Source organism: Athalia rosae, chromosome 7, assembly GCF_917208135.1.
Source record: "Athalia rosae chromosome 7, iyAthRosa1.1, whole genome shotgun sequence".
Lineage (NCBI taxonomy): Eukaryota > Metazoa > Arthropoda > Insecta > Hymenoptera > Athaliidae > Athalia > Athalia rosae.
The window spans coordinates 15356078-15383008 of record NC_064032.1 but is presented as its reverse complement, the minus strand read 5'-3'; the positions used below and the strand labels follow the sequence as shown (position 1 = coordinate 15383008).

General features: G+C 41.0%; 2 protein-coding genes across 7 annotated transcripts in view; one reads left to right on the top strand and one right to left on the bottom strand.

Moving 5' to 3' along the window:
* The first annotated feature begins 555 nt into the window (after window positions 1-555).
* Window positions 556-2103, top strand: LOC105689726 (insoluble matrix shell protein 4-like). Its single transcript, XM_012406961.4, has 4 exons — window positions 556-719; window positions 784-912; window positions 1023-1389; window positions 1480-2103. Exons 1-4 carry the CDS (start codon window positions 654-656, stop codon window positions 1971-1973), a joined length of 1056 nt encoding a protein of 351 aa, XP_012262384.2. The 5' UTR covers window positions 556-653; the 3' UTR covers window positions 1974-2103.
* A 5248-nt stretch (window positions 2104-7351) lies between these two features.
* LOC105689729 (solute carrier organic anion transporter family member 74D) overlaps window positions 7352-26931 on the bottom strand; it is a 36631-nt gene continuing 17051 nt past the window's right edge. For all 6 annotated transcript variants that reach the window (XM_020854460.3, XM_012406971.3, XM_012406970.4 and 3 more), the window contains 11 exons: window positions 18502-19042; window positions 18020-18399; window positions 17052-17275; window positions 16823-16963; window positions 16614-16736; window positions 14905-15069; window positions 14607-14802; window positions 14311-14485; window positions 13952-14195; window positions 13733-13861; window positions 7352-13614 (listed from right to left, as the gene is read on the bottom strand). In XM_020854460.3, coding sequence (XP_020710119.2) covers window positions 13451-13614; window positions 13733-13861; window positions 13952-14195; window positions 14311-14485; window positions 14607-14802; window positions 14905-15069; window positions 16614-16736; window positions 16823-16963; window positions 17052-17275; window positions 18020-18399; window positions 18502-18834 — 2274 coding nt within the window. In that variant the 5' untranslated portion in view covers window positions 18835-19042 and the 3' untranslated portion in view covers window positions 7352-13450. The remainder of the gene's footprint in view (window positions 13615-13732; window positions 13862-13951; window positions 14196-14310; window positions 14486-14606; window positions 14803-14904; window positions 15070-16613; window positions 16737-16822; window positions 16964-17051; window positions 17276-18019; window positions 18400-18501; window positions 19043-26931) is intronic.

Genomic DNA, 26931 nt, shown 5'->3' with positions numbered 1-26931 from the left:
TTGGCCGGGGGTTCGCCGTTTTATCGAGGGCAAATTTTAATTAGTTTTTTTTAATTACCGGCCAACAAAAATCGCGGAACATTGCGCCGCCTTTTCTCCATCCGTCTCGAGACGGTATAAGCTGATATATTTTACGTGACATGGGTATACACGTGCGCACCGATGGAGAAAAGAAAAAAAAAAACAAAGTCGATCTTCTCGAAAAAATTCATCGTCTTCGTCCGGAAATAAAGCGTGTTCGATTCGGTAGACCTGGCCCGCCCGCTCGGAGTCCGAGTCGGGTAAATTCACGAAATTAGGCCGGTGCAGTCGGTCGGCTATGACGCGCGTGTATAAATATGATTATGAATAGGAAGCGGAGCAATTGGAAATATTTCGTCAAGGTATTTCCACGGTGGCCCGAGCGTGGCGTAAATATTAAAATTAAAATGATTTCGGAGCGTGGTGATACCGCGATCGGGAACCAAAGTGGAATGAGTGACAGGTAGCTGTTGCTAATTGTTGATTTGGCGGGCGTGCATACGTGCATTTAGTGATATACGATCCTTGTCGGGAATCAGATCTGGGCCTGTATAAATATTACATTGTTTCGTTGCCGACCGATTACACCGGGAGGACCCAGTGAACCTCGAGTAGTCTTCGGACAAGACGTCATGGCTAACTTTACCGCTCTCCTCCTGACCCTCGCGGTTTTCGCCGCCGCCGCCGTCGTCGTTCAGGTAAAGTAGACGGAGCCGCGTTTACAAAATTCAGACACCTAAAGCGTTGAAATATATATTCAAGGGCAAGCCCAGGCCGTCGTACAATTCGAACTCGAATTCCAACAGCATGGGACGTCGCGACACCTCCAAGGACCCCAACGCGGTTGATTTCAGGAACGTGCGCAGCGACACCAGCAGCAGCATCAGCCCAGTGAGTCCCGGTCGATCCCGGATCGGAGAAAAATGATAAAACTCCCCCGAATACTCCCCCCCCCCCCCATGTTTCGATCGCTCAATAATCCTGATCCTCCTCATTGCCAGGCGTATCGGGACGCGGAGGATCCCACCACCCCGGCAACGGACGCGGCTCAGGCCCGCGACAAAACCGCGTCCGACGAACCGAGTCCTCCGGCTCTTCGTCACAGACAAGCGCGTTTGGCTGGAAAAGCGGCGAGGGCCATAATCAACGCCCTTACCGACGAACTCGGTGACACGGCGGCGTCGGCGGTGGCAACCGCCGTTCACCGCGTCGTGGAAGCTGCGGAAAATGGCACGGCAAGGAGGAATTACAACGTGAACAGCAATTCGAATTTGCTTGGGGGAGTGAAACCGGGTGACAATTTCGAGAGGGGACGCAGATCGAGGAAACAGTCGCAGCGCGACGACGCCGCGCCAACGGAGGCCAGCGGTAAGATTTTATTGATCGTTGATCGAGAGGGTTGATGATCCGATCTGATCGGGGGGGAGTAAAAATTTTTTTTTCGTTGACGATAATCAGAGGCGGCGCGCGACGTCGAGTACCCCGGGCTCGGCGACTTCGGCTTACCGGACATATCGGACCTGCCGGATTTCCCGAACACACCGGATCTGGAGACACCCGACGCGCCCTTCCTGGGTAGCGACGAGTTCCAGACGGACGACAGTTTGGACGAGGACGACGGGGTGGACCCGAGGGGCCACGGGAACGTCAACTTCAATTCGAACACCAATCATTTCCTGCCGAGAACACGGAGATACGGGAGATCCGGACGACCGGCCGCTCGTCGCGGGGCCTACAACATCAACACGAATTCGAACAGCTACAGAAGACGAGCGCTCTACGACGAGGACGACGATTACACCCCGGTACCACCGACGCCTTCGAAAACGCGCGGGAAGAAAAATTCACCCCTGGGAAGTTACAACTCCAATTCTAACACCAATACTTTTCGCAGAGCCACTTACAACTCGAACGCCAATTCGAACACCTTCTCGCGCAGGTGGCACGGATAGACGATGATACCGTGCGAAAAGCTGGCATGAATAAAACTGCAGATTTTCCATTGTCCACGCGCCGTACCATCCCTTCCTATTGAAGCCACTGTATATGGGAATTTATTAAATGTAAAAAAAAAAAAAAAAACAACTTGCACGTTATCGTCAGCTATTTCGTTTCGTTAAAAGTTAGAAAAAAAAAGCCATGTACATTAAGTTTATCGCAATCGATCGTAATCGAAAATTCCTTTCTCAAAAATCCAAATCAATCACTCTGCCAAGTACACGCAAGAATAAAAAAAAAAACAATTAGATTAAATTCGAAAGGAAATAAAATGAAAAATTGGAGCACATGGGCTTTGGCAGGCTAATTTAATATCACTGTACAAGTATTCTGGATTTTTTTTTTTTTCAAAAAGCCCGCTGTTCTTTTTCTATTTAGATCTAATTACTTTTTTTTTCTCCGCACAAGTCACCGCCAATTCACCGATCGAAAAATCGATGGGATTCATCGCTAGATTGGTTCGATCGACGTCTCGGTGTTCGTTACGCATTCATTACGTAGTCGGCAGCCGAAGCGACAACATCGGGAGCTACATCGGTGGCAGCACAACATCTTGGAGGAAAATAGATGGGAGAAAGACGTGGATACATTCATTGGGGTAAGGACACGATACACCAGATCTTCCACGCTGTTTTTGTGTATTTCAATCTCAGGAATTCGAATCTGCGTAGCCAATTAATTCTATCTCTGGAATCGAACTGGTTGTCGCGAATTTGTCGATCTGAATAGTCGAGAATCAAAGATATCTGACTCGCGAAGATTGCTCTGTCCGTATAGGAGGACATGACGACACAGATCGTCATGACCTTTGCATGTCGTGGTTTCTATTCTACGCGCTCACCGTACAATTGCCGTTAGCGACGTAGGCATTGCGTATGAATTTGTAGTTTAATAAATAAATCGATAGATAACTATAACTAAATGAATAAGTAAATGAACAAATAAATTTAGAAGCATCGAAATTATTGCCAATTAATTAATATAATTACCACGCCGAGCGCGTAACGTAGAAATTATAAGTCCGCAAGCTTTCGCGTCTGCAGTCGTACACCAGTTAATAATTATTAATAATTGATCGGTGTGATTGCAATGCTTCTAAATTTATGTGTTTATTTATTTATTCGTTAATTCATCAATTTATTCATTCAGTTATCTATCTATTCATTCATTTATCGAATTAATAATTCATGCATGATTTCTATAAAATCACATGTGAAGCTATCGTCGCGTCTATGATTGCAGACTCTTCTTGTAATCGAACAATTAATTATTATTGATAGTATTTTCAACTGTTGATTAATTTATTAGTATTTCGGGAGCATTTTTCATTATTCAATTAGTTCAATGAATAAATAGATTAATGAATTAATCGATAGTTCGAACGCTAGAATTCGTCTATCTGTAGGATGTGGGAATTGATCATAGGTTTAGAAATAATATCCGCTCTTATATTCTGAACAAATTTATTCATATAATTTAGATTCAGGTTTACAATTTCACTTTATTTCTTATATGACATTTTTGTTTCAGGCTCTCAATTCATCATGGTGCCTAGTTCATCGCAGTACTTGATCAACTACCAACCACGATGGGTAACACTTGTATAGCATCGCACAATTCGTTTACAGGTATGGAATAAGTATCAATATGATATAAGTTAGAGTAGATTATAAAAATATATTCATTGTGATATATTATAACATCACATTGGCAGCAATATATTAACATATAGTATAATATAACATACAATTAATATATTGACATATAATATAATATAATATAACATAGAATTAATATATCTACATGGAATATAATATTGGTAATAATATATTCTTATATGTATCTCATTATTAATTAGTTTTCCTCATGTTTCAGGTACTCAGTGATGCTGCCACCGCAGTTATGACCCCCTGGACTTCCTCTGTTCATCAGGGGGAGTCCAGGGACCCGTCCCCTGGGACAGCGCGGCCTCCCACCGCCCCCGGGGTCCCAGGGGACCCAGTCCCCGAGGACATGTCTTCGGGGATGCGGTATCCCCGCTGGAGGGGATGCCATATCCCGAGAGACATGTCCTCGGGAACTGGTCTTCGGGGACGCGTGTTCCCCCAGGGACACGTCCCCGGAGATGCGGTATCCCCGCTGGAGGGGATACCGTGTCTTTGGGGGCGTGGCCTTGGGGGAATACGCGTCCTCGAAAATCCCGGGAAAAGGAGGCCTCAAGCGGACACTTTGTTTTTCGTTTCTCTAGAGAAATCAAGAAAACGAGTGTCCGCTTGAGGCCTCCTTTTCCCGGGATTTTCGAGGACGCGTATTCCCCCAAGGCCACGCCCCCAAAGACACGGTATCCCCTCCAGCGGGGATACCGCATCTCCGGGGACGTGTCCCTGGGGGAACACGCGTCCCCGAAGACCAGTTCCCGAGGACATGTCTCTCGGGATATGGCATCCCCTCCAGCGGGGATACCGCATCCCCGAAGACATGTCCTCGGGGACTGGGTCCCCTGGGACCCCGGGGGCGGTGGGAGGCCGCGCTGTCCCAGGGGACAGTTCTGGACTCCCCCCGATGAACAGGGGGAGTCTGGGCAACGACGTTGGAGGAACTGCGACCTGTAACACAAATAACAAATAAATAATTAGTTAACGCGATATATGACATTACTCTATGACGTACCACGTAACTTAATGTATGACTTGATATAATATATTTTATGAATCAGTATACAAGTTTATGAGACGTTTGAATTATAGTAATTTGTACCAAGTTATGTGATAATAAATTATTGTCTTGCCTTATAGGCGTGACTGATTAATTTTATCACGGGGGTGCATGAATTTATATACCAAGTCCATTGGGTAATAGAGGGTGATCTGATTTCGTGAGGAGGATTTCGAAAATCTTTTCCAAGGGGGTGCGATTCATATACCAAGACTCTGAATGTTGGATTATACTAGGGACTTTTGAAAGGGATGAATAAAATGAAACACACCGCTGCAAAAAAAAGGAGTTGTACGTCTCATGTGTTGCAGATGCAGATTAAAAGTCATCCATTAGAAATTTAAAGGATTGTTCAGGGCCCGGGCGAGTATAATTCTGAGGACTGTGTTTAGTACGAATAGTCGGAAGAGCGTGATCAAAATACAAATAAAAAGTTAGCGCAACTGATTTTGACAATATTCAACTAAATTGTACACGAAAGCTTGCTCACCGTTCTCTCTCTCCATGGTCGCAATGAGGAACCTGCCTCGTTTATTTTGATGGCGCTCCTGATGTCGACACTGCTGTTGCCGAAGCACAACTACCGTCGAATCCAAGACGGAAATCCTGCAACACATATGTACTCTGTTGAGCATTTACCAAATTAAACGCCCCGATCGGATGTTTCGTGATTATCTGCAATTCGTTCGATTAGTATATAATACCGCTTTGTGTTTGAATTGCACATTTTTCAGGGTGAAAAACACCAAAGACTATAGTCTTTGCACATTTTTCGGGGTAAAAAACACCAAAGACTATAGTCTTTGCACATTTTTCGGGGTAAAAAACACCAAAGACTATAGTCTTTGCACATTTTTCGGGGTAAAAAACACCAAAGACTATAGTCTTTGCTTATTTTTCGGGGTAAAAAACACCAAAGACTATAGTCTTTGCACATTTTTCGAGGGGGAAAAAAACCAGATTTATTCCCTATTTTTTCCGACTGTTTTCGATTTTTTCCGATTTTTTCTAATGTTCTGCAATTTATTCCGATTTTTTCCGATTTTTTCTGATTTTTCGCAATTTTTTCCGATTTTTTCCCAATTTTTGAAAATATTTTTGACTTGTGCCGCCCCTGGATGGGTGCGGGCCCCGGAAATTAATTGTCCGCCCCTATTTCGTCGGGTGATGACGTCACGCGGCATGTCACGTGGTCAGGTCACGTGACCGCACTCGCCGATACAGCTAGCGCCATGTGGCGGAATTTTCGTGAACTAAAATCCCAAGTTTCTTGCCCCTTGACGTCAGGCAATGTGATGCGTGAAAGAGAGGTATAAGGGTCAATACTTTTGCGGTTTTCCCCGGGCGAGAGAACCCGCAAAAGTATTGACCGCGTCCGAGGAAAACCGCCGAAGAACGACGACCGCCTCCGATCGTCCGAGGAAAACCGAAGAAAGACGACCGCCTCCGAGCGTCCGAGGAAAACCGCCGAAGAACGACGACCGCCTCCGAGCGTCCGAGGAAAACCGAAGAAAGACGACCGCCTCCGAGCGTCCGAGGAAAACCGCCGAAGAACGACGACCGCCTCCGAGCGTCCGAGGAAAACCGCCGAAGAACGACGACCGCCTCCGAGCGTCCGAGGACAACCGAAAAAGTATTGACCCCGCCGGCTCCGAGCGCTCGGGGAAAACCGTAAAAGTATTGACCCTTTTACCTCTCTTTCACGCATCACATTGCCTGACGTCAAGGGGCAAGAAACTTGGGATTTTAGTTCACGAAAATTCCGCCACATGGCGCTAGCTGTATCGGCGAGTGCGGTCACGTGACCTGACCACGTGACATGCCGCGTGACGTCATCACCCGACGAAATAGGGGCGGACAATTAATTTCCGGGGCCCACATCCATCCAGGGGCGGCACAAGTCAAAAATATTTTCAAAAATTGGGAAAAAATCGGAGAAAATCAGAAAAAATCAGGGAAAAATCGGGAATTAATCTGGGATGACTTACCTTCAGTTCCAGATGATAAGGTGCTTCCAGGAGGTGGGAAAGATGTGGTAATTGAAAAATCAATTAAAAAATCGAGAAAAAATCGTATAAAATTGGAAAAAAATTGCGAAAAATACGGAGTATATGTGGTGTTCCTCCCTCCCAAAAATATGCGAAGACTATAGTCTTCGGTGTTTTTTACCCCGAAAAATATGCGAAGACTATAGTCTTCGGTGTTTTTTACCCCGAAAAATAAGCAAAGACTATAGTCTTTGGTGTTTTTTACCCCGAAAAATAAGCAAAGACTATAGTCTTTGGTGTTTTTCCAGCCGAAAAATGTGCAAAGACTATAGTCTTTGGTGTTTTTCCCCCCGAAAAATGTGCAAAGACTATAGTCTTTGGTGTTTTTTACCCCGAAAAATGTGCAAAGACTATAGTCTTTGGTGTTTTTCACCCTGAAAAATGTGCAAAGCCTATAGTCTTTGGTGTTTTTCACTCCAAAAAATGTGCAATAGTCTCTGGATATTTGATGAAATGTAAACTCAACTTTGCTTTCGAGCCCTAGTCGCAGTGAAGATACTCACAATCAGTAGTATGCCCGTTTTTCCGAATGTACTTGGCGCGAGACCCCAATAAACTTAATGACCCACTCAATTGTATTGGCTTCCAATCAGCCTTTTATTAGAAACAAAAAATTTATCATTTTAATATTAGATAATATTATCAATAATATATTTCTATATGAATAATTATAATAATAACTACAAACATTAAAAAAAAAACAATGATAATTACAAAATATGCATTAGTACATTGGCTTGCCAGTTGCTTGCTGTTTATTAAAATCAGCTTGGTTTTGGTTGATTGGTTGTTATTATTTCTTTCCTTCATTAGTTTTGTCTTCGATTTTCTCTATTCTTTTTTCTTTCTTTCCCTTTTTTTTTTTTACTTTTTTTCTCTTTAATATAAAACATTAAAACTGTACATATATATAATATATTCGTATACAATATATTATATAATCTACAATATATATACGGGAGGTACAATTGTGTGATGTAAAAATTTACGTAACAGATTTTTTTTTTAGTGCGACATTGGTATAATATTATCATTTTCGCGGATGCAATTTTCATCATATTATACTTAATATATTCAAATCTATATGTACTATATGTATAATGTCTGCTCTAAATAATTACATTTATTACTCTACGATAATAAAAGTAGTAGTAGTAATAATAGTAATAATAATAGTAATAAAGAGGAATCGAGGAATCGGAGATGCAAATTTAAAATAAATTCAATTCGGTATCCTATCGACTAATCGCGGGTTAATCGTCAATGGCGATCATACAGTAATGATGGGGTATAGTGAGATGATTGATCGACGATAAAACGACAGTAACAATAACGATAATCAAATTCTGTAATTGTATAGAACAATGAATTTCACGATAATATATAAAAGAATTAAAAAGATTCAATTCGCGAATGCCTAACGTTCCCAGAGACCGATTTGTTTCACTTATCTTTCCTTTTATTCATCTACCTATTTATTTATTTCTACTTAGAAAAGAAAAAGAAGATCACAATAGAAAACTTAAAGTATAGGATACCGCAATATGTAATATTACAGTCGATAATATTTAATTGTAACAGATATGATATTTATGGCAAATAGAAATACGCGTGTAATAAGTAAAAATTATTATTTCGTACGTAGAGTAGACGCATGATCTGTACGTACGTACGTATGTACGTACGTACATGCGATATATCATTTTAAGACTAGCACTTACTTCTCAATTGAAAATCAACAGCTACCAGTTTTAATCTAATAATATACGTAGGTATTTGCAATACGTACAACTACACCGAATCGAAATTATTACTATTATTGTTATCGTCGTTATTGTTGCGTTATCGTCTCTGTGATATTTATCATCTAAAAAATTTAAAACACGGAAAGTTATTCTTCCGTTCTTTCTTTCTTTAACTCTGTAATATTAGGCAATAATTATTGAATTTTTGTGGAAAAAATACGTAATCATATCATACTCTGAGATCATATACATACGTGTCACATAATATAATATTTGTGTAATTTCACACGTTGTATGTATACCACTCATTCGTATCCTCGAATGTTATTATCATTATTATGATTACATTTTTTCAAATTTTTTATATATATATATATATATAAATATATATATATATATATAAATATATATATATATATATAATTGTCCAAAAAATTGATTTACTAAAATATAGTATGTGTATATATATATATAGTAGCATCATGTTTACATATTATCATTAAGATATAACACTTGTAAATAATATACTGTAATACAATACACATATATGTATGTATATCCATAACGACTGCATAGATATGCGCAAGTTATGGGGGGAGGAGGGAATAAAATAAATGAAACATTCAATTATATGGATCCTATCAAATTACATTGTATATAGTATATCGTGAAATAATTTCTTAATCGAAACTTGTAATTTTTTTTTCTCCTCCGTTTCTATTTCAATTTTTTGTAGAATAATTGAATGTGTATATCTATAGAAATATGTAGCGTGGAGATATAATCAGTTAAAAAATGCTAATAGAATTATATCTTATTACTATAATAATTGATGTATTTTAATTATTTTGTAAATGATCATTCGATTATGATCGTTCGAATTGTGTCTACATATTATATTCTTCACATGATCCCGCGGTATAACAAGTTCATCCAAATACTGTACAACCTTGGGTGAGAATCATTGTGCGTACATGCTGTTTGACATAGATAGGTATATGCTTTGTATATGATCCTCGATCGTCAAGATACGACGAAGAGAGGAACCGTGTTTGCAATTTCATCATCAATTATTATAATCAGCGCAGTCCTATATTTTTCGGATACAAAAATATTTCTAGGAGTATATTCTATATATATATATATATATATATACATATTTATGTACTGTATACATGCGTATATTATCCGAGAGAGAGAGAGAGAGATGATTATATGAGTATATTATACTACGATATAGAATATTTGAATTTCGTACTATTTGTTGTAATGCTCACTCGTATCGTCCGTATAATATATAATTATAATTGATTCGTGGATACAAACTTTATATCATACATGTTCAACGGTTCGATAAAATCGTCATTGTTATATCGTTGTTAAAAAAACGCCACGATAAACTCCGATGAAAATTATGCAATATTATCGTACGGGTGATTACGATCGGTCGTAGATTTCCTCAAACTTTTAAATCTACGGAATTTACAATGAGAAAAATTCACGCGCCGGTTTTCACGCACCTATACATATTTATCATTTGAGTATCTCTATATTACGTCCGACGATATTTTATACATATATAACGGTTTCGCGATAGACGATCAATTGATTAGACATCGTTACTTATTTTATTTTATTATTATCTTCTTCTATCTCGGTGTCGGAAAAAAGATCTGTTCGCCGTAAAAAATATATTTATACGATCATTGTTTCCGTTATTATATCGTTGAATCGTGTTCTCCGTCTACTATTTAATTAATAGTCACGTACCCGTGTTAAAATATTATTTTTTTCGTTTCGTAATTACAACATTACCTACGCGATTGTTGTGTTGTTGCGGAGAAAGTAAATATATATATATATATATATATATATATAGTATATCTGTGACGTACTTATGTATACAATGTTTTACACGTGTAAGTATTATTCGTAACTGTAACCGATGAATAATTGTATCGCACAGGCGAACGAATTGTGATTTATCGAATGATTGTAGTTTGAAAATATAAAAATCCTATCGGGATACCGCGGCCTTCGAGAATTTCTCATTCTCATCCGCGTTACGTCTATCGTGTTTCGTATCGATCACGCTACCCGATTGTTTTGGCTGGGAGAAAAAAGTCTATTAAAAAAATAAAATTATACGTGTACACGAGTCGAAATTATGTACAAAATTAATCGTTAATACTCATTGATAAAATCGCAAGTATAATATGTATAATAATTGAAAATTTTCTTTTATTACGAAAATACCTGCAATCAATATTATTATCTAGTATAATAATAATGCCCCTGAATATTTATTAACGATTCGTGGATGCTATACTTTTATCGTCGTTATATCTACTGAATATTTCATGTATAATTGTAATTCCGTAACGTATGATACACGATTTTCACGTAATGGCAACAATTACGGGGATTATTCCAAACGAAAAAATCTAAATGCGTTTTCTGTATATATACCTCTTCTTTTGCTCCTTCGATATAATCCTTTTTATTTTATATTTCCTCCAAACTATACCTTCACCTCGGTATCGCAGAGATAGTCAGGCAAACGATATTCGCGTTCTGTTATCAATATTTACGCTGTCACCGAGTCTAGGATTTCTAATTTTTTTTTTTTTTACTCCAAATATTATTATTCAATTGATAACACGCTAAATGCAGGCAATGATGCTGGTTTTTCAATTATATTTATACAATTATAATATGCAAACCGAAAACTCTGCAAAGCTGACGGTACAGAGAGACGGAATTTTCGAGGTAATGCATCGAGTATTGTAAAAAATGTCCCATATTAAAATACAGTTTTTTTTTTTTTTTTTCTAGTTTTTTCTTTCTTTCAATGACTTACGATTAACACATGCTCTTTTTCTTCCTCCAATTCTTTTCATTGACAATTTTTACATTTATCATCTTTCGTTCGATCGTTAAAAAAATATCTGTAGCGCCTGATTTTCTCTTATTAGCTATTTATTTATCGTCGACCCAGCTTTCTTTTCGTTAATATTTTGTAGAAAAATTCTTTACATCGTGTCGTGACGATAAAATGTGTGAGGACAATACGATGCACGCTCCGCACAATTGAAAGAAAAAGAAAAAAAAAAAATTAAAATCAATTAAAAGAAAGAAAAAAAACAGAAATGATTAAAATAAAAATGTGATTCTATAGTTGGATACGGTTCTTTCAGTCGATTTCATAAAACTCTCTCGATCTTTCTCACACATGCGTCGTCGCCGTTATTTAATTTACGAAGAAAATTAAAAAAAAAAAAACTAATCGGATCATCCGTTATGTATATCGGGTTGAGGCAAGATCTGAAAGATATACTTGCGATTATTTAACGATATCTTAATTGTAAAAATAAAGTTAAAAAAAAAAATAAAATAATAATAAAATAACGACTATAATAGGTGTGCACACATTGCGATGCACGTATATACCCACATGATACATGCATATAACGGCGCAGTGCACATATGTATATATAATTTACATATCGTTTTGGGGTGAGCGGAAATAAACGAAAAAGAAAAATAATTAAAAAAAAAACCGTAATAATAATAATAGTAAGAATAAGACAATCGTATTATATTAGCGAATAAAAAATTAGCATCCACTGAGATTGACGTGACTTTTTTTCTTTCTCTGTCCGATTAATTAACGTAAAAGACAATGAAGTCACGCGGTCCTAAAATATACCTATAGTCGATTTCAACTTTCAGTCATTTATTTATTTATTTATCTATTCATCTATTCATTTATTTATTCATAATTTTTTTTTTTTTCGTTTTTTTCTTTTCTTTACTTTTGCTTTACTAATGGTGCAGTATACAATTATCGGTATATTTATTTGTTTTTTTTTTTTTTGTGATGTGATTAATAAACTGACAGCTGTAAACCTGCAGTTTGCGGAGATTTTTTTTTTCTCTCTCTCATCTTCTTCCGATCTTTGATATTACTTTTTTTTCCTTTGTCATATCGTTCCTTCCTCGTTTTTTCAATCATTTTATTTCATTAACATTCTTCATCATCGAGCGTTTATAGTCAGTCCGCATGAGCCACGCATTATTTTTATCAAATAACGCGAGGGATAAGATTATTTACAATTATTATATATTACATACCCTATTTTATGGCAACTTATTTATATACGTGAACCGCGAGATCGCGCATTCTAAATTAACTTACGTGTACAGTCCAATCCTACGATAAAAGCAATGAATCTTTTTTTTTTCATCAATTTCTAAATACTTTCTAAACTACACTCGGAGCGAAGTTATTAAATCATAATGAGACTCGTACATAAAATGCGGGAAATACCGAGTAATCGGCTGTACGTGATAACGTAAGCAAAAAGAAGAAAAAAAAAAAAAAGGAAGTAAACGACGAGTTGAGTTCCAGTTTCTCACTACGAGCACCGACTTACCACCTATCGTTAATATTTAATCCTATGACGGCCAATACAACGCGTCTAAATATCTCTTTTCAATCGGAAACGCGTACTCGTTACAACGATTCGCAACTTGTCGAGTAACTCACCTGCGACAGTATAGACGAAATTCCGATATTACGTAAAAAAAAATATCGAGATTCGGACCGACTGTTGAATCGTATAAGCAATTGATTGAATGATTGATTGATTGATTAATTGATTGATTGATTGATTCCCAGTCGGAGATGGGATTACAATGAGAAAAATTTCACGCTCGAGTTTAACCATTTTCTTTCTTCTTCTTCCTCTTCCCTCAAAATCGGGTTCACACGAGAATCGTATGATTCTATTATTTGTGGCCGATCTGTCGTACTGCTTCGTATCTTATTGTTTTGAAAGGAAAAAAAAAAACAGGAAAAAAAAAAAAAAATACCAAAAACCTACGATCAAAGTTACGAAATAGTAAAAATGAAATCAATATCTACAGGTATTCGTTCTCGGTTTGTCGTCGATCCGATCTCTTCAGATTCACCATCTCCTCGACAGTTCCTTCCTCATTTTCATCGCTGAAACTTATGCTGCCAGCTTTGTACCAAACGACGATGTCCATAACGAAAGCGCATAACAATATGCCCCCGGTTGTCCCTGTTTCCGTCAAACAAAACGAATGCAAAATAATGGGAAACCCGAGGTGAAAAAAAAAAACGAACGGCAAAATCTCAGCGAGACTTTGATATTCAATGATCGTTACGCGATAACTTACCGTGATAAAACATTCTGAATATATTTGAATCGTATAACCAACAGGCACCTCGTTCTCCGCATGCGGCGTCCCAAACCAAACAGGCCGAGTCAACGACTGCACCGTAAACGATCGGACAGGGAACGTTACCTGGAATCGAAGGAGTGAGAAAATTGTATTTGCGACAGGAGCTCCGTCATCCGATTCAATTCTGAATATCGCTGGCAATAGAATGCTCACCGAAAAGACCTATCGCGAACTGTATGAGTCCCAGAGCCATCGCTTTGTCCCTGGGATCTACGCATCGCAATATCAGCAGCATCGATCCGACTTCACTCGTAGAGTGGATGAAAACGAACGTAGAAAAAAGTATCATGTATATCCAAAAGTTGTTGCACTCGGGCTTACAGTAGCCGATGGTTGCCGTGTCCAGCACATTGTTCGTAGACGTTGAATTCTGTCCTATGCACTGGCAGTCCGAGTACTGAGGAAACGACCGATCGAAGAATGAAATTGACGTGTGGACGAGGAGGGAGAATATGCGATGAACGAAGAGGAATAAAATTGCAGGAGGTAGGGGGATGGTAGACAAAACTTACCGAGGCTATCTTCCCGTTCTCCACCGTGTAATTGGAGCACCCGGCGTGACAGGCTGAGAAGTAAGTCTTCCCGTCAGCGCCACAAATTGGGTTGAATTTATTACGATCGCATTCGCAAGTGGTGTCACAAGTCGGCTGAAAACTGGACAGCCTGAATACTTCGGTATCGAAGGTTCTGGAGAAGAAGAGAAAAAAAAAATAAAGGAAAAAATTAGACGGATGAAAATGACGAAAAAAAAAAACGAGAGGGGTAGATATTTCACGGTCGGAGTTGGGCGATTGATGATTCTTCTCACTTTTTGGAATGTAACTGTAGTCCGGCAAAATCGTCCATAGGACATCCGACGAACATGAGGGTGCCCATTCCCAATGCATAAGCGATCGCAGTAAAAGCTATCCAGCCTGCGACGAATCTGGCGTTCGGTTTTATCTTGAGGATAAAAACGCCACTCATGACGATTCCCAATCCCATAACGAGAATGCCTCCGACTCCTGTGAGGGGAAAGAGAGAGAGAAAAAAAATGGCAAAATAATTCAACGTAATTCGTCGAGGCGTTCGTATTCGTGGTACAAAAAAAAAAAAAAAAAACAGACCTGAGATCATGTTTGCGTGATGAGCCGGAAGCCGGAATTGGCTTTCGAGGTATTTCGGTAGAAAAGTATAGAGACCGGCGATGGGCAGGATGTGAAGAACGCTGCTGGCGGTTCTGAACATGAGAATGTCATTTTTCAGCAGCCGCTTCACCGCCTTCGGAAAATCTGTTGGCCATATAATTTGATATTCGAATCAAAAGGAAAGAGAAAAAGGAATCAGAAAAAAAATATCCACAAGACTATACATGTCGTATTTCAGTGTTAATTATATTCGTTATTGTTGTAGCGAAGGTTTCGTGATATATGAGACAAGAATTGATAATGAGTACGTATAGCGAAAATATTCTTGAAAGACCGCTAGCTCGAAGTACATACTATACGTACGTACGTTACATAGCTGCGACTTTGGCAAAACTAGGGGGCACCGTGACTAGGCTGTTTAATGATTGATGTGAAATTACCTATTTCGGAACGTATTAACAAGTTTAATTAGAAAAAAACTGTATATAACACTCGTTTGGTCAATTCTTCGACTTGTATTACTAGAAACAACGAACGCAGGCGTACACCTATGAGTCGTAGAATACTTAATTGGGGATAAATTTTTTTTTTTTAAATTGCTATAGATTTTAGCGTACAACGCACGTAAGACGGACAAATCTTAGAAATCGTCGTTTAACGGTATACAACGGCATTTTTTGGGATATATAATGACAAAATTTCTGTTACGCAATACTTTTTTTCTTTATATTTTTCGTTATTTTTTTTTTTTCTTTTCCAGTGACGCGCGAGTTTGAAGTTCGAACACGACGATACATAGAATGCGAAAACAATGATTTTCATTGAAAATTTAAGCGACATAGTATTTTCACAATAATTCTCAACGAACGAGGACCGGTTATACCAAAAAGGAACGACCAGAAAGATGTTGTTTTTTATTTGATTATTTACTTTAATTAATGGTTTTTTTTTTTTTTTTTTTCTCTATCGATTTCACGATCCCGTCCGAACGATCTCAGCGATCGCTAGTGACCGGTGGAAAATTATACCCAATTTTTATACACCTGTACACATCATCGCGCCTACGAAATAATCGACGAAATCGATGGCCGAGGTATTTAAAAAATTCACGAAGACCTTCGATCGAAATCTAGGAGTACCTAGGGTCCTTCCTCTCGTCGTTCTCGTCACGAAAATAAGGAAAATCGTACGAGCTAGTCGAAAACTGAAAAACTCTATCAATCGGCGACGCTCGCTTCGTATTTCGGACTATTCGCGTTTATCGTTGTTCGAACGTCGCGGCGACGGAGGCGTCGGTTCGTTTTCGTCGTACATATATACATATACATACCGTATAACTATACATAGTACACGTACGCGTACACTCGTAGTAAATACGCGAACGTGATACGCACACACGTGAAATGACCGTGAACTTGCCCCACCTAACACAGTCGGCAAGTAGCAGACGCCGGCTATATCACACGTTCATCATGTTATTATAAACGCAGGCTTATTTCGTGGTCGACGATGGACGCCCTATGCGTCACGTATTATCGCGTACGTACAAGCCGACGGTCACGGTGACCGAGAGATCCGTTAATATCTCGATAATCGAAAAGCTGTCGCAAATTACCACTTTGCCGAAATTTGGCAAACATTCAACATTTTCGTCTCGCGGGGATGATAATTGTCAGGATTCAACTCACCTTTCAAACTAGGTTTGGTGGACTCGTCCCTCTTGGGCAAAGTTTTGCCGGAAGGTAGCCGACCGGGAAATGCGAACATGGCCACACTCGCGAGCATCAGCATCGCCGAGACGAGAACCAATCCTGCAAAGAGACGGACGTTGCAGTTTTTTTTCCCCCTTTTTTTCATTAGCTTTTTCCCATGGGAAAAACATACGAAGAAGACTCACCGAGCCACCAAGCGCCCACCCACCGTGGATCCGAGGGAGTGATCTGCGGATTCGCCGACAAATCCGCGTATATCATCGTGCACAACGATCCGAGAATGAATCCGAGCGCAGGACCGAGAATCCTCACCCCGATCGTAATGGCTGTTGAAAAAATTGACCAAATTTTAACGTGCGAAATTCCGCTTTTCTACTTCTCGCTCTTTTTTCTCTATTCCCTTCTTTCAATTACCAAAGTACAAGGGGCTCTCTCTGTTGGCTACGTTGTCGTCTATGTAAGGAATCCCCAACGTGTAAACCGCGGTTTGTCCCATTCCGACGCCCAGCAAGGAAACGAAAAATATCGCCAGTACAATCGTGGTGATTTTACTGTGTATTCTTCTCTCCTCGAGAAATTCTTCCTTGCAAGAGTTCGAGTGTGAGTCAACCGCCGCTGCGGGTGTAGTCGTCAGCCACCTTGGGTAAAAAAGGGAAGCGATAAAATAATACGAAAATAACATCGGGCGTTAAAAAAATGAAGAATAGATCAAAAGGGCGGGGACGATTTTCTCATTAGCGAATAAATGCTACACCCTATACGCATAGGTATATGCCGTTGGTATTTACGCAGAAAGATAATTTTTGATATACGTATATAATCTATTCGTCGTCGCACATGAAACCAACCAGACGGTCAAACAATGCGGTCAGACGCATTAAAACACACGATATATATGTATATACGTGTACGTACGATGCATGTATGCACATGTAATAAATGAGATTAAATACCTCCGCCGCACGTCCGCGCGGTGCAATAACTGCATCGTCTAGAATAATTGACACGTTTATATGGTACGTATAGAAACTACCATAAGGGGGTTTAAAATTTATTAACGTCTGGACTCGCGATCAGCTGGATACTTTAGAAATATATTTGTCTCGTCGGCGACGCATACGTATGACGCCATGTGCAACACGCCGTCTCGAATATATGCATATGTACGTACATAGGTATATCCACGATTCGTGTATGCGGTATATGTGGGTAAATAATTGATCTCGCACACGGTGTTTGATCCGTCGATAAATCACCTACTTATATACTCTGGCGTAGGTATACGTGTGTACGCCGAGTTAATCGAGTGCGTAAAAAAAACCAAAGATTGACGAGGGGAGGATTCGAAAAATCGGGGAAATCGTCGTTCGTACGGTACTGACTTGTTTGGATTCGTGGTGATGTTTTCCCAGTGGTCTTGAAGTTTGCAGAGATTAGCGGGTACCGGATAACTGGCGTTCAATTTGTTGCCACCGGATACGCCGCTGAATAGCATCTCGTTTTGCCTGATGAGTTGATCGCCGAAGATGAAATGGGGCATCGAACAGCTGAACGAACTCACGGCGAACAAAACCATCCCCCACGCGATCCATTTAGGCCTGTGACCCTGACCACCGTAGTAGGTCAAAAGCAGCGAGGATCCTATCTGACCTATCTCGGTGGCGGACATTATTATACCCGTAGTTTTCGACTGTATTTGAAATAATTTTTCGATCGTCGTTATCACCGAGACGAAATACGTGTAATACATTCCCTGAAGCACCTGGAAATTACAGTGAAAAAAAAAGGGGCTTGAATACCTCTCCCGAAGGGGTTTGCTGGAGGGGAGGCGGAGGCAGGTTTCGCCGGGCTAACGAAAACTCACCCAAGTGATGCAGAATATGACGAGGAAGACCTGTTTCGAAGCGAATCGTTGCAGCCATTTCGGGGTGCACGGCCCCCACCCGCAGATCACGTCCTGATCGTCGAAATCGAGGGTTGTTCCGTTCGGATTTTTTTCAGACGGGTTCCTCTTACCGTTCGAAACGATTTCGATATTTTTTCCATTCGCCACTAGTCCGTTGTTGTTGTGCTTGGTGACCCCGTTGCATATGACCCCGTTACCGGGCCCGCATAGGAGTTTTGAATTCGGCGACGATATTATCGTCAGATTATCCACCGTCTCGTTCGCCAGTATCTGAGTATCTTCGCCCGCCATTTTTCACCCGCTTTTTTCGTTTTCTTCGCGTCCAGAACGTTATTATCGTTGCAGAAAACTGTATGGGAATATGACAATTTCCTTCTTTTTTTCTCTCCTCTTATTTGTCTTATTTAATTTTTCTCTTTTCGCAGCAACCGCTAATATGAAGGTCCTCGACTAAACCACCTCCCCGTGGGGTCGGAGCTGGAAGGCGAATTTCGTTAACCTGAAACATGAAAAAATCAAAAATCCATAAATCGAATGGATAAAACAAACCAGCTATTGGGGGGGGAAAAAAATAATAAAAAAGGAAAAAAAAGACCTCTGCGAGGATAGAAAAAGCGTATCATACGGGTGTAAATTCTATATTCGAGTATACGACGATAATGTATACCTACAGGGCGATTGAACGTCGTCGACCTTTTATTTTTTTTCTTATTTTTTTTTTCTTTTTCTAAAAAAGAGAAATCGTCGAAGGAAATAAAATAAATCAATAATTCCGGTATACGTAGGTATACGCGTGTAATCAGGCCAGCTGCGAATCGCTCGTGAGAAATATAAGGTAGGTAGTATATACGGGAACCTCTTGGGCTTAATCGACGTATCGCGATAAAAGTATACGTGTACACTATAAACGGGTCGCTGCCGGTGCCGCCGTTTGTGCTCTTTAACTCTCATTGGGGGGCTTACTCTTGCGAAGCTTGTCGGATGGATCAGTTCGCTTTCGTTATTAAACGACATAATGACTTTCCCGTACCGCCGACTCAAGTTTTCACCGTAGTTGACCGTCGACTTTTTTTACGCTCGCCGGACTTACGCCCGCGGACCGCGTGGAATAAAAAAAAATGTCGAACGAGATATGCCCCGCGCGCGTGTGTAACTGGAACGTAAATTTTCAATCTCTTCTTTCCTCCGTACTATCGACAGATTAATTTTTGTCAGCCGCGGCTCCGTTTCCCTCTCTTTCGACGTTACGAACGATCGCAGGGAATAAAGAAAAAGAAAGTCAGGCGAATCCGGCGGAGCCATGGGATCGCCGCGATACCAACGAAATAGCGTGTAGAAATGCGTCGTGTCCACGTATAAAATCGCTCGTCTCAGGTCTCCACCGGGTATCTCCGTGGTCCCGGGTTTCGTTGTACGCCGCGGTTTAGAAGACACTTGGTCTAGGTCGCCCCTTTCACTGTCCTACTGTTGTTGGTAACCCGTTCACCCTGTCACGCCATTCAATTCCGGCCTTCCGCACATACAGTTATACGTGTACGTACGTCTGCGTGAATCTAAGTACCGTACACCTCTACGTAATTTGGGAAAAACTGTGCGACAGTTTTCGAGTAAAAGCTTCGAGCTAGAAAACTCCATTTCCTTCACGGAAATCCGTCCGTTTTCGACCAAGTTACGCTGATTTGAAAATTGGCCTTTTTTTTTAGGTATAAATTTCGTGCAACGTCTGCACGTCGACGTCAGGATCTAATAAATTGAATTCATAGTAAAAGAGAAGAGAAATTTGTGGGAAAAATTGATTGAAAATCCATCGATCGATAAGGACTATAATATGCGATTACGTGGGAAGTAATGTGGATCGAAAATGATAACATTTGAGTGGGTTTTTTTCTCACGTCCCCGCGGCTTATTTATTGCTAGATTTCTTCTGTAATAAATGATTAAGGACGGTGTGGGCGCAGAGTGCAGCCGCCCGGCTAGATGGCCGAAGGCGCAGTAAAAGTCCATAGTTCAAAGATAGGAGAGCGAACGCGCGCGCACGCAGAATGCAACGGCAGCAGCGAACGTCGAAACTGAAACCATCGGGGGTGACCCAGTTAATATCGAAAAAGAAACTGTAGATTTTCGATTCGCGTACCACACCCCCCCCCGGAGACTGATCCGCTAAAACCCCCACGGAAACTCGTCACGAAACAGGACTAATCCTCATCCCCTTTCGAAATCCGAAATCGGAAATCGATTCGTTTCCAAAATTCGATTGGCGCAAAAGACGGTGTAAATTTATCATCGAAGATATCGGTGTTAAAATCGTTGATTCGTTGGGTACACTTCGAATGCTCCGTTACAGGGACCCCGTCGGTCGTTTCGTCGGATGCGATTTCCACTAAATCTGCAAATAGCTTCTCCGAGTCACGGCCGATGAATCGTAGTTCAAACGAGCTAGTCGTATCGTACCGTGCTGCAATTTCGTACCTTCTCATTTCCCTCGACACGAGAAAGCGAGGGGGAAGATTCGAAAAAGAAAATTGACAAAAATCGAGAAAACCAAATTTCTCTTCATCGAAATCACGTTCGTCGGACGTTGTTCGAAAATCGGTATTCGTTTTATTGAATTTCCTTCGCTCGACAGCGGCGCGCGCGACTGATATCGGTATCGGTAACGCAACATAAACGGCATTGCGATCTGCACGGTGACGCGTTAGTTGTAAACTTGTTAAAGCGCACGCATCGAACTGGGTCAACGAGACACACGCTGCAGCAGCACCTCGCGTTTGCCTTACATTATTATGAATTGCATATAAGTGCTTGTCGTACATATGCTATATGTGAATATGTGTACATATCTTATATATACCTCTGACCCCTCGAGCCTCAACAGCCCAGACCACTGCGAGGAACGTAACGATATTTAAAAATTTGTCGTTCGCACCGTCGAAAAAAGGAAATCGTAAAAGCAAAGAGAAGCGAGAGGGATCTCATTTTTTTTTTTTATCAATCCCTCTTTATCGGAGATTAAAAATAAATTAGTCCCACCGGAATCGCTTGTTCGCTCTATTTCTTTTTCTCAATCCTCAGAGGAGCGCGTCGGAGTTTTGACTACGACGACGACGACGATGATGACTAACGTAAAGAGCACGGAGATTGCTAAAAACGGAGACGACGAGGACGCCTTAGGCGTTAGCGAATTTTTCTGTCCAGTCATCGATGAGATCCGAGGCAAGGGGACGTGTGTACGGGGGGGTATGTATGTAAAATTGCACACGGTAATAAACTAGCAGCGTTGTGGTGCGAGAGCGAAGAATAATATTAGGTACGCGCAGAAGTGGAGAGACTACACGGAGAAACACTAGGATGATGATGATGACGATGATAATGATAAATGTATAACGCGGAGGTCTGTCGTAAACTAGATACGTAACCAATGGATATATGTATACGTACTCTCGCAATGCCTCGAGATTTGTGGGGGTAAAAAAAGAAACGAAAAAATAAATAAATAAGTAAATAAAATGATTGAAAAAATTTCGACCAGGTGTTCGCGAACGATCTCCTGTTCCGAAACCGGGTGACCCTGATTACTGCCGACTAAAAAATTAGGCAAAAACCGAGCGAAAAGCAACGCGCCTTATATCCGTACTTTTATCAATGTGTACATGCGTGTATAACGAGGCTGCGAGAGAAAAAAAATTGGGATGAAGACGAAAAAAAAAGAACAATTTTAAATGACCGGATAATCACATTTCGGTTTTGCTATCAACTTGTAGTATATGGACACCGGCGACTAGATTACTGTTATTGGTATATATGTACGCGTATGTACAAATTGATACCGATCGTAGCGACTAGGAAAAAATTCAATGGAAATTGATCAGCTCGATTTTAAAATAAGCGAATTCGTAACTGAAATCGCACCGATTTTCAAAATGCTGTAACTTGATGAAAAATTGTCGAAAAAAATTATTTCGCAATGCATTTCAAAGGTTGAAACTTCGTCTCGAAAACGAGTTTCGAAAATTCTTCTCAAATTCATTTTTGACCCCGTGGCGTAGGTTTGAGGGCCGAGTCGCGAAACTTGGGGAAAAGCTATAGTTTTTTCAAAGTTCTCTACGGAGCTTAAAAAAAAATCGCAAAAAACTTTCGAGACGACCATTTTGTAGCCTGAAATCTCCTCTTCAAAATAGTCCCCGGAAAGTTTCACGCGCCATTTTTCCACACTCGGTTATTTAATTTCGAACGATCGAAAACGCGGTTGACCGATTGATTTTTCGACCCGTGGGTCGTTTGAAAATTCGCGTGTTAGAATCACGTCGTTGCGTTCGTCGGCTCGCGTGAGCTTCAATCGCGATAAAACGAATCCGAGAAAGAGAAAAAGAAAATTTTTTCAAGTAAAAATAAAGATGTTATAATGTTCACTGCACGTTAGGTTCGCAACCGCAGGCGGCGATTATTTACCGCGACAATTACAGAAAAGATGATATAAAAATAATCGAGCATACGTGATAATTTACGATAGTAACGATCGCGCCAACATTTTTACCGTTAGTTCGAAAATTTTATATTCCACACACGTGTAACACGGTCGTTCGTAGACTCGTTTTTGATTCGGGTGAGTTATTATCTTTTTTTTTTTCCTCCAATTTTGTGACTTTTTGACTGGGAAAAAATCATTCGCCTCTCCGTCGATTCGGACACCCGTTGTGCAACGAATACAGCGTTTCGATGATCGCGCCAGGGGAGAAAGTAGGAAAGTGTATCGTCGTCGTTCGTTTTATCAGGCAACGCTTACAGTATGCAGGCGCGTTATACACGGTGTCTTGGAAATCTCCGATTGAAAAATTAATTCGCAGATAGATAGGAGAAAAAAAAAAAAAGTAGAAACTGATTTTCACAGTTTCGAAAAAATCTTCGAGTGTATAATTTTTCGAACAAGTTCGAAAACGAAATCACAATTTTCAGAAAAATATATTGGGGATAAAACCCGATTTTATTTTTTTTTATTATTTATTTTATTTATCGATTATCGAAATTTGGTTTGAATGAAATTTCTGCGACACACATGTTACCTCGTATGGAGTTAAATTGTACGTATATCGTACCGCGTATGTAACGAACGAGGGTATATACGGTGTACCGTTCTTATCGGTAACATACAAACAAGAGTCTAGAGATACGCTATCCGATAATGCGAGTTTAAAACAACAACACTCCGGTTGCACCGGGATCAAACGGCAGCAGCAACGGCGAGCTAACACCGAGTGTGAAAATCACATCCACGCGCCTCAAACGTGGATTCATCTGCCTTTGCGATGAAAATTGAAAAACCGATGAGAAATAATTGCGAGAGATGTAATACGCCGGAGATTCGACGATCGTCGTTACATCGCTCACGAGTCCGAAAATATCGACCCTACCGCAAAATTGACAACCACCGAACTTTCGGGCAATCAAACCGTCCACGATTTCGATCCCCGTCGTTTTCGCTCCAAAGTTAAAAATAAACGAGTTATTCGAAAACCAAAAAAAAAAAAAACATTATCTTTCATCGAGAGCGACGCGGTGGGTAACGCCCCTAAAATCGGGACCTACGAGTAAAAAAAAGGAATCGCACCCCCCGATTTTTCACCTCCACCTCGGAGGTGGAGGACGACCAGGAAGGAGAGAGCCAGAAGGAGGCGTACCTACTACGGCGAAGTAAACCTACTTACACTTGTATTGTAGGCGGAGGTGGTGCCGAAGCCGATGTTACCGGTCGCCGTATACCAGGTACGAGATTCAGCTGCGATCAGCTGTTGGACCGCACGAAGGGTGAAAGTAGTCGTGGTTAGCGAGTGGTAAGCCGATCCTAACGCTTTACAACGCGACGTATACCGTAGGTATCGTATAAGGTGCGTGTGTAAGGGTACGGTACAACGCGTCTGACTACGTGTACAGGAATATCGAAAAGCGAGTCCGAGACTATCGTAAGAAAACCCGACCGTGTGTCGTCTCGTAAAAATCTGTCCCTCTCGCTCGTTGTATCAATTTTCCTCCCTCTCCCTCGTTTATTTCCGAATTTCTCGCCCTGCTTCCGAAATTCTTCGCCTTCCGTTTCGTCCGGTGGTTCGAATATTTCGGTAGCGCGCGCGCGCGGGGGGCGCGGAGACGAATGCGGAGATACGAAAATTCGCCTCTTCTTTTTTTCGCCATCATTTTTCGAATCTATCGCTACGAAAAATCACCGATAAACTGGACGAGCGTGCGATGGACAGGTATAATTGTACAGGTACGCGACGACTGCGGTATAGGATACGCGAGAATCGAGCACATACGAACATCGGCATCGAGAGCCCAGCTGTCCGACGAAAAATTCTCAAAAACTGGTTTCCTCGTTGGGCACACAACCGACCGACCCAACGGATAACTTGGGACCCTCCGCTCCGCTGCACGGTAGGTAGAAGACTCGAGCATACACATACGCATAGGTGTACACGTACGTACATACGTATGTATTTTAGGTAGAGATACGCGTGTGCGGGAGAATAGTTTTCAGCCCTTTCGATCGAATCGTGGATATCGGGGCGCGCGACATCGTTATCGTTGTCGAAATTGAAATAAAAGGAGGGAACGCGGATCGTTCGCGAGGCGGGTACGTGTGTGACCCGCAGTTTTACACGCTCGTCGTTGTAATGTATTACATTCACGTATGGCGGACGATCGCCGCACCTCATTCATGATTTTCTACCGCGCTCGTTCGGCGGCAGCTCCTCTCATCTCCATCTTTTGGCTATAACCGATCGCATGCGACGGAGAGCGGGGAATTAAACGGAAAATATATAATCTCCGTGGGCGTAAAAACGGACTCGCATATCGGGCACACGTGGAATACATACTTACGCACCTACGTACCGCATGTAACGTACACGCGACGAGACCAGATGAGATTCGTTACGCGTCTCGTCGGCTCTCTTCGATTCGGTGGCTATACTCAATGTAATTGTCAGCTTCTCGAAACTTGTAACCTACCAGGTAACTACGAAGTACGCGCATCCTTCGCGTACGTATGTGGCAAAAAAAATAAAAATAAAAAATAAAAAAAATGGCGTCTTTTATTATCGGGGTTATTATTATTTTCGATTTCTTATCGCCGACGGCCTATTCGTGCGGGTTTTTTAAATAACCATCCCACATAAATAGTCAAATGTACGTACGTACAAGTCACACGTACACCACCCACCCACAGGGGGATACATATATATATATATATATATATTACTCGGTACACGAAAGAGGAACATATTGTCGTGATCGCTGGCTAAAATTACACGAATAAGTTTGATTACCTAGTCGGACACAGCCGCGATGATGATTAATGATCTTAAAATCTCTAGGTATTATACGTTACGTATAGTAGACGTATGTATACGATGTTACGTACACCCACACCAGGCGCATCTCTGTGTAAAATACGCCTTACTTATGTACAGTTTATATACCCATATGTGTGTGTGTGTGTGTGCGTGAATTGAATTCGATCGAAAATTTATACGAGTCCTGAATACTTCGGTGACGTGTCGAAAAATGGGGAAATAAGAAGAGACGAAATTAAATAAAAAAAATAAGGGAAATATGCCGGGTAATAAATGGAGGACGAAAAGAGCGCGGCGGACGGATCGCGAACGGAGTTATACCGAATTACGGGCAATTTGGGTAGATTCAAAAATTGGCGTGTACGCCAGGCCGTACGTAGGCGATAAGTAGGTACGTACTTGTGAACCGATTGTAGGTGGATCGAGGCGTGAAACGAACGGAAGCTAAGGAAAGTCGAAAATTGAGGGAGAAAATGAAAAAGCGCGGACGATTTCGCGAGGGCGAAAATTATAAATCGTCGCTGTATCGTACGGTAACGTCGATGGAAACCGACCGCGTCGGTTTATAGATTCCCTTTCGTTCGGGTCGAATGGAAAAAGAGCGTCGTTCCCTGCTCCGTTCGTTTTCGGCAATCTCGATTTTCTCGAGTTGTTGTTTTTTTTGTTTCGTTTTTCCTAATTCACGTCGGCGTTTCACGATCGTCGATCGCGATATGGTAAAATAAGTGTCCGAATAGTCGGTACCAATCCCTACCTAAGTATAGAGTCCGGCGACGACCGTGCGAGACTATTACGAGTTTAAAAAACAAGCGAGATCACCTTGAGACGCCTTTCTAAAAATGTCAGGACGGGTCATCGCGCGCGCGGTTATAGTCTGCAACTTTGAACGCAGACAGATAATAAAAATTCCATAGGGAAACACGAACTTTTTTAGCTATACCTGAACCGTGTACGTATACATTTGCTACGCGTTACACCCGCCCGTACATACATACGACGTTCGTGTACACTTACATCACGTAATATACCGTACTCCCTATGTAAC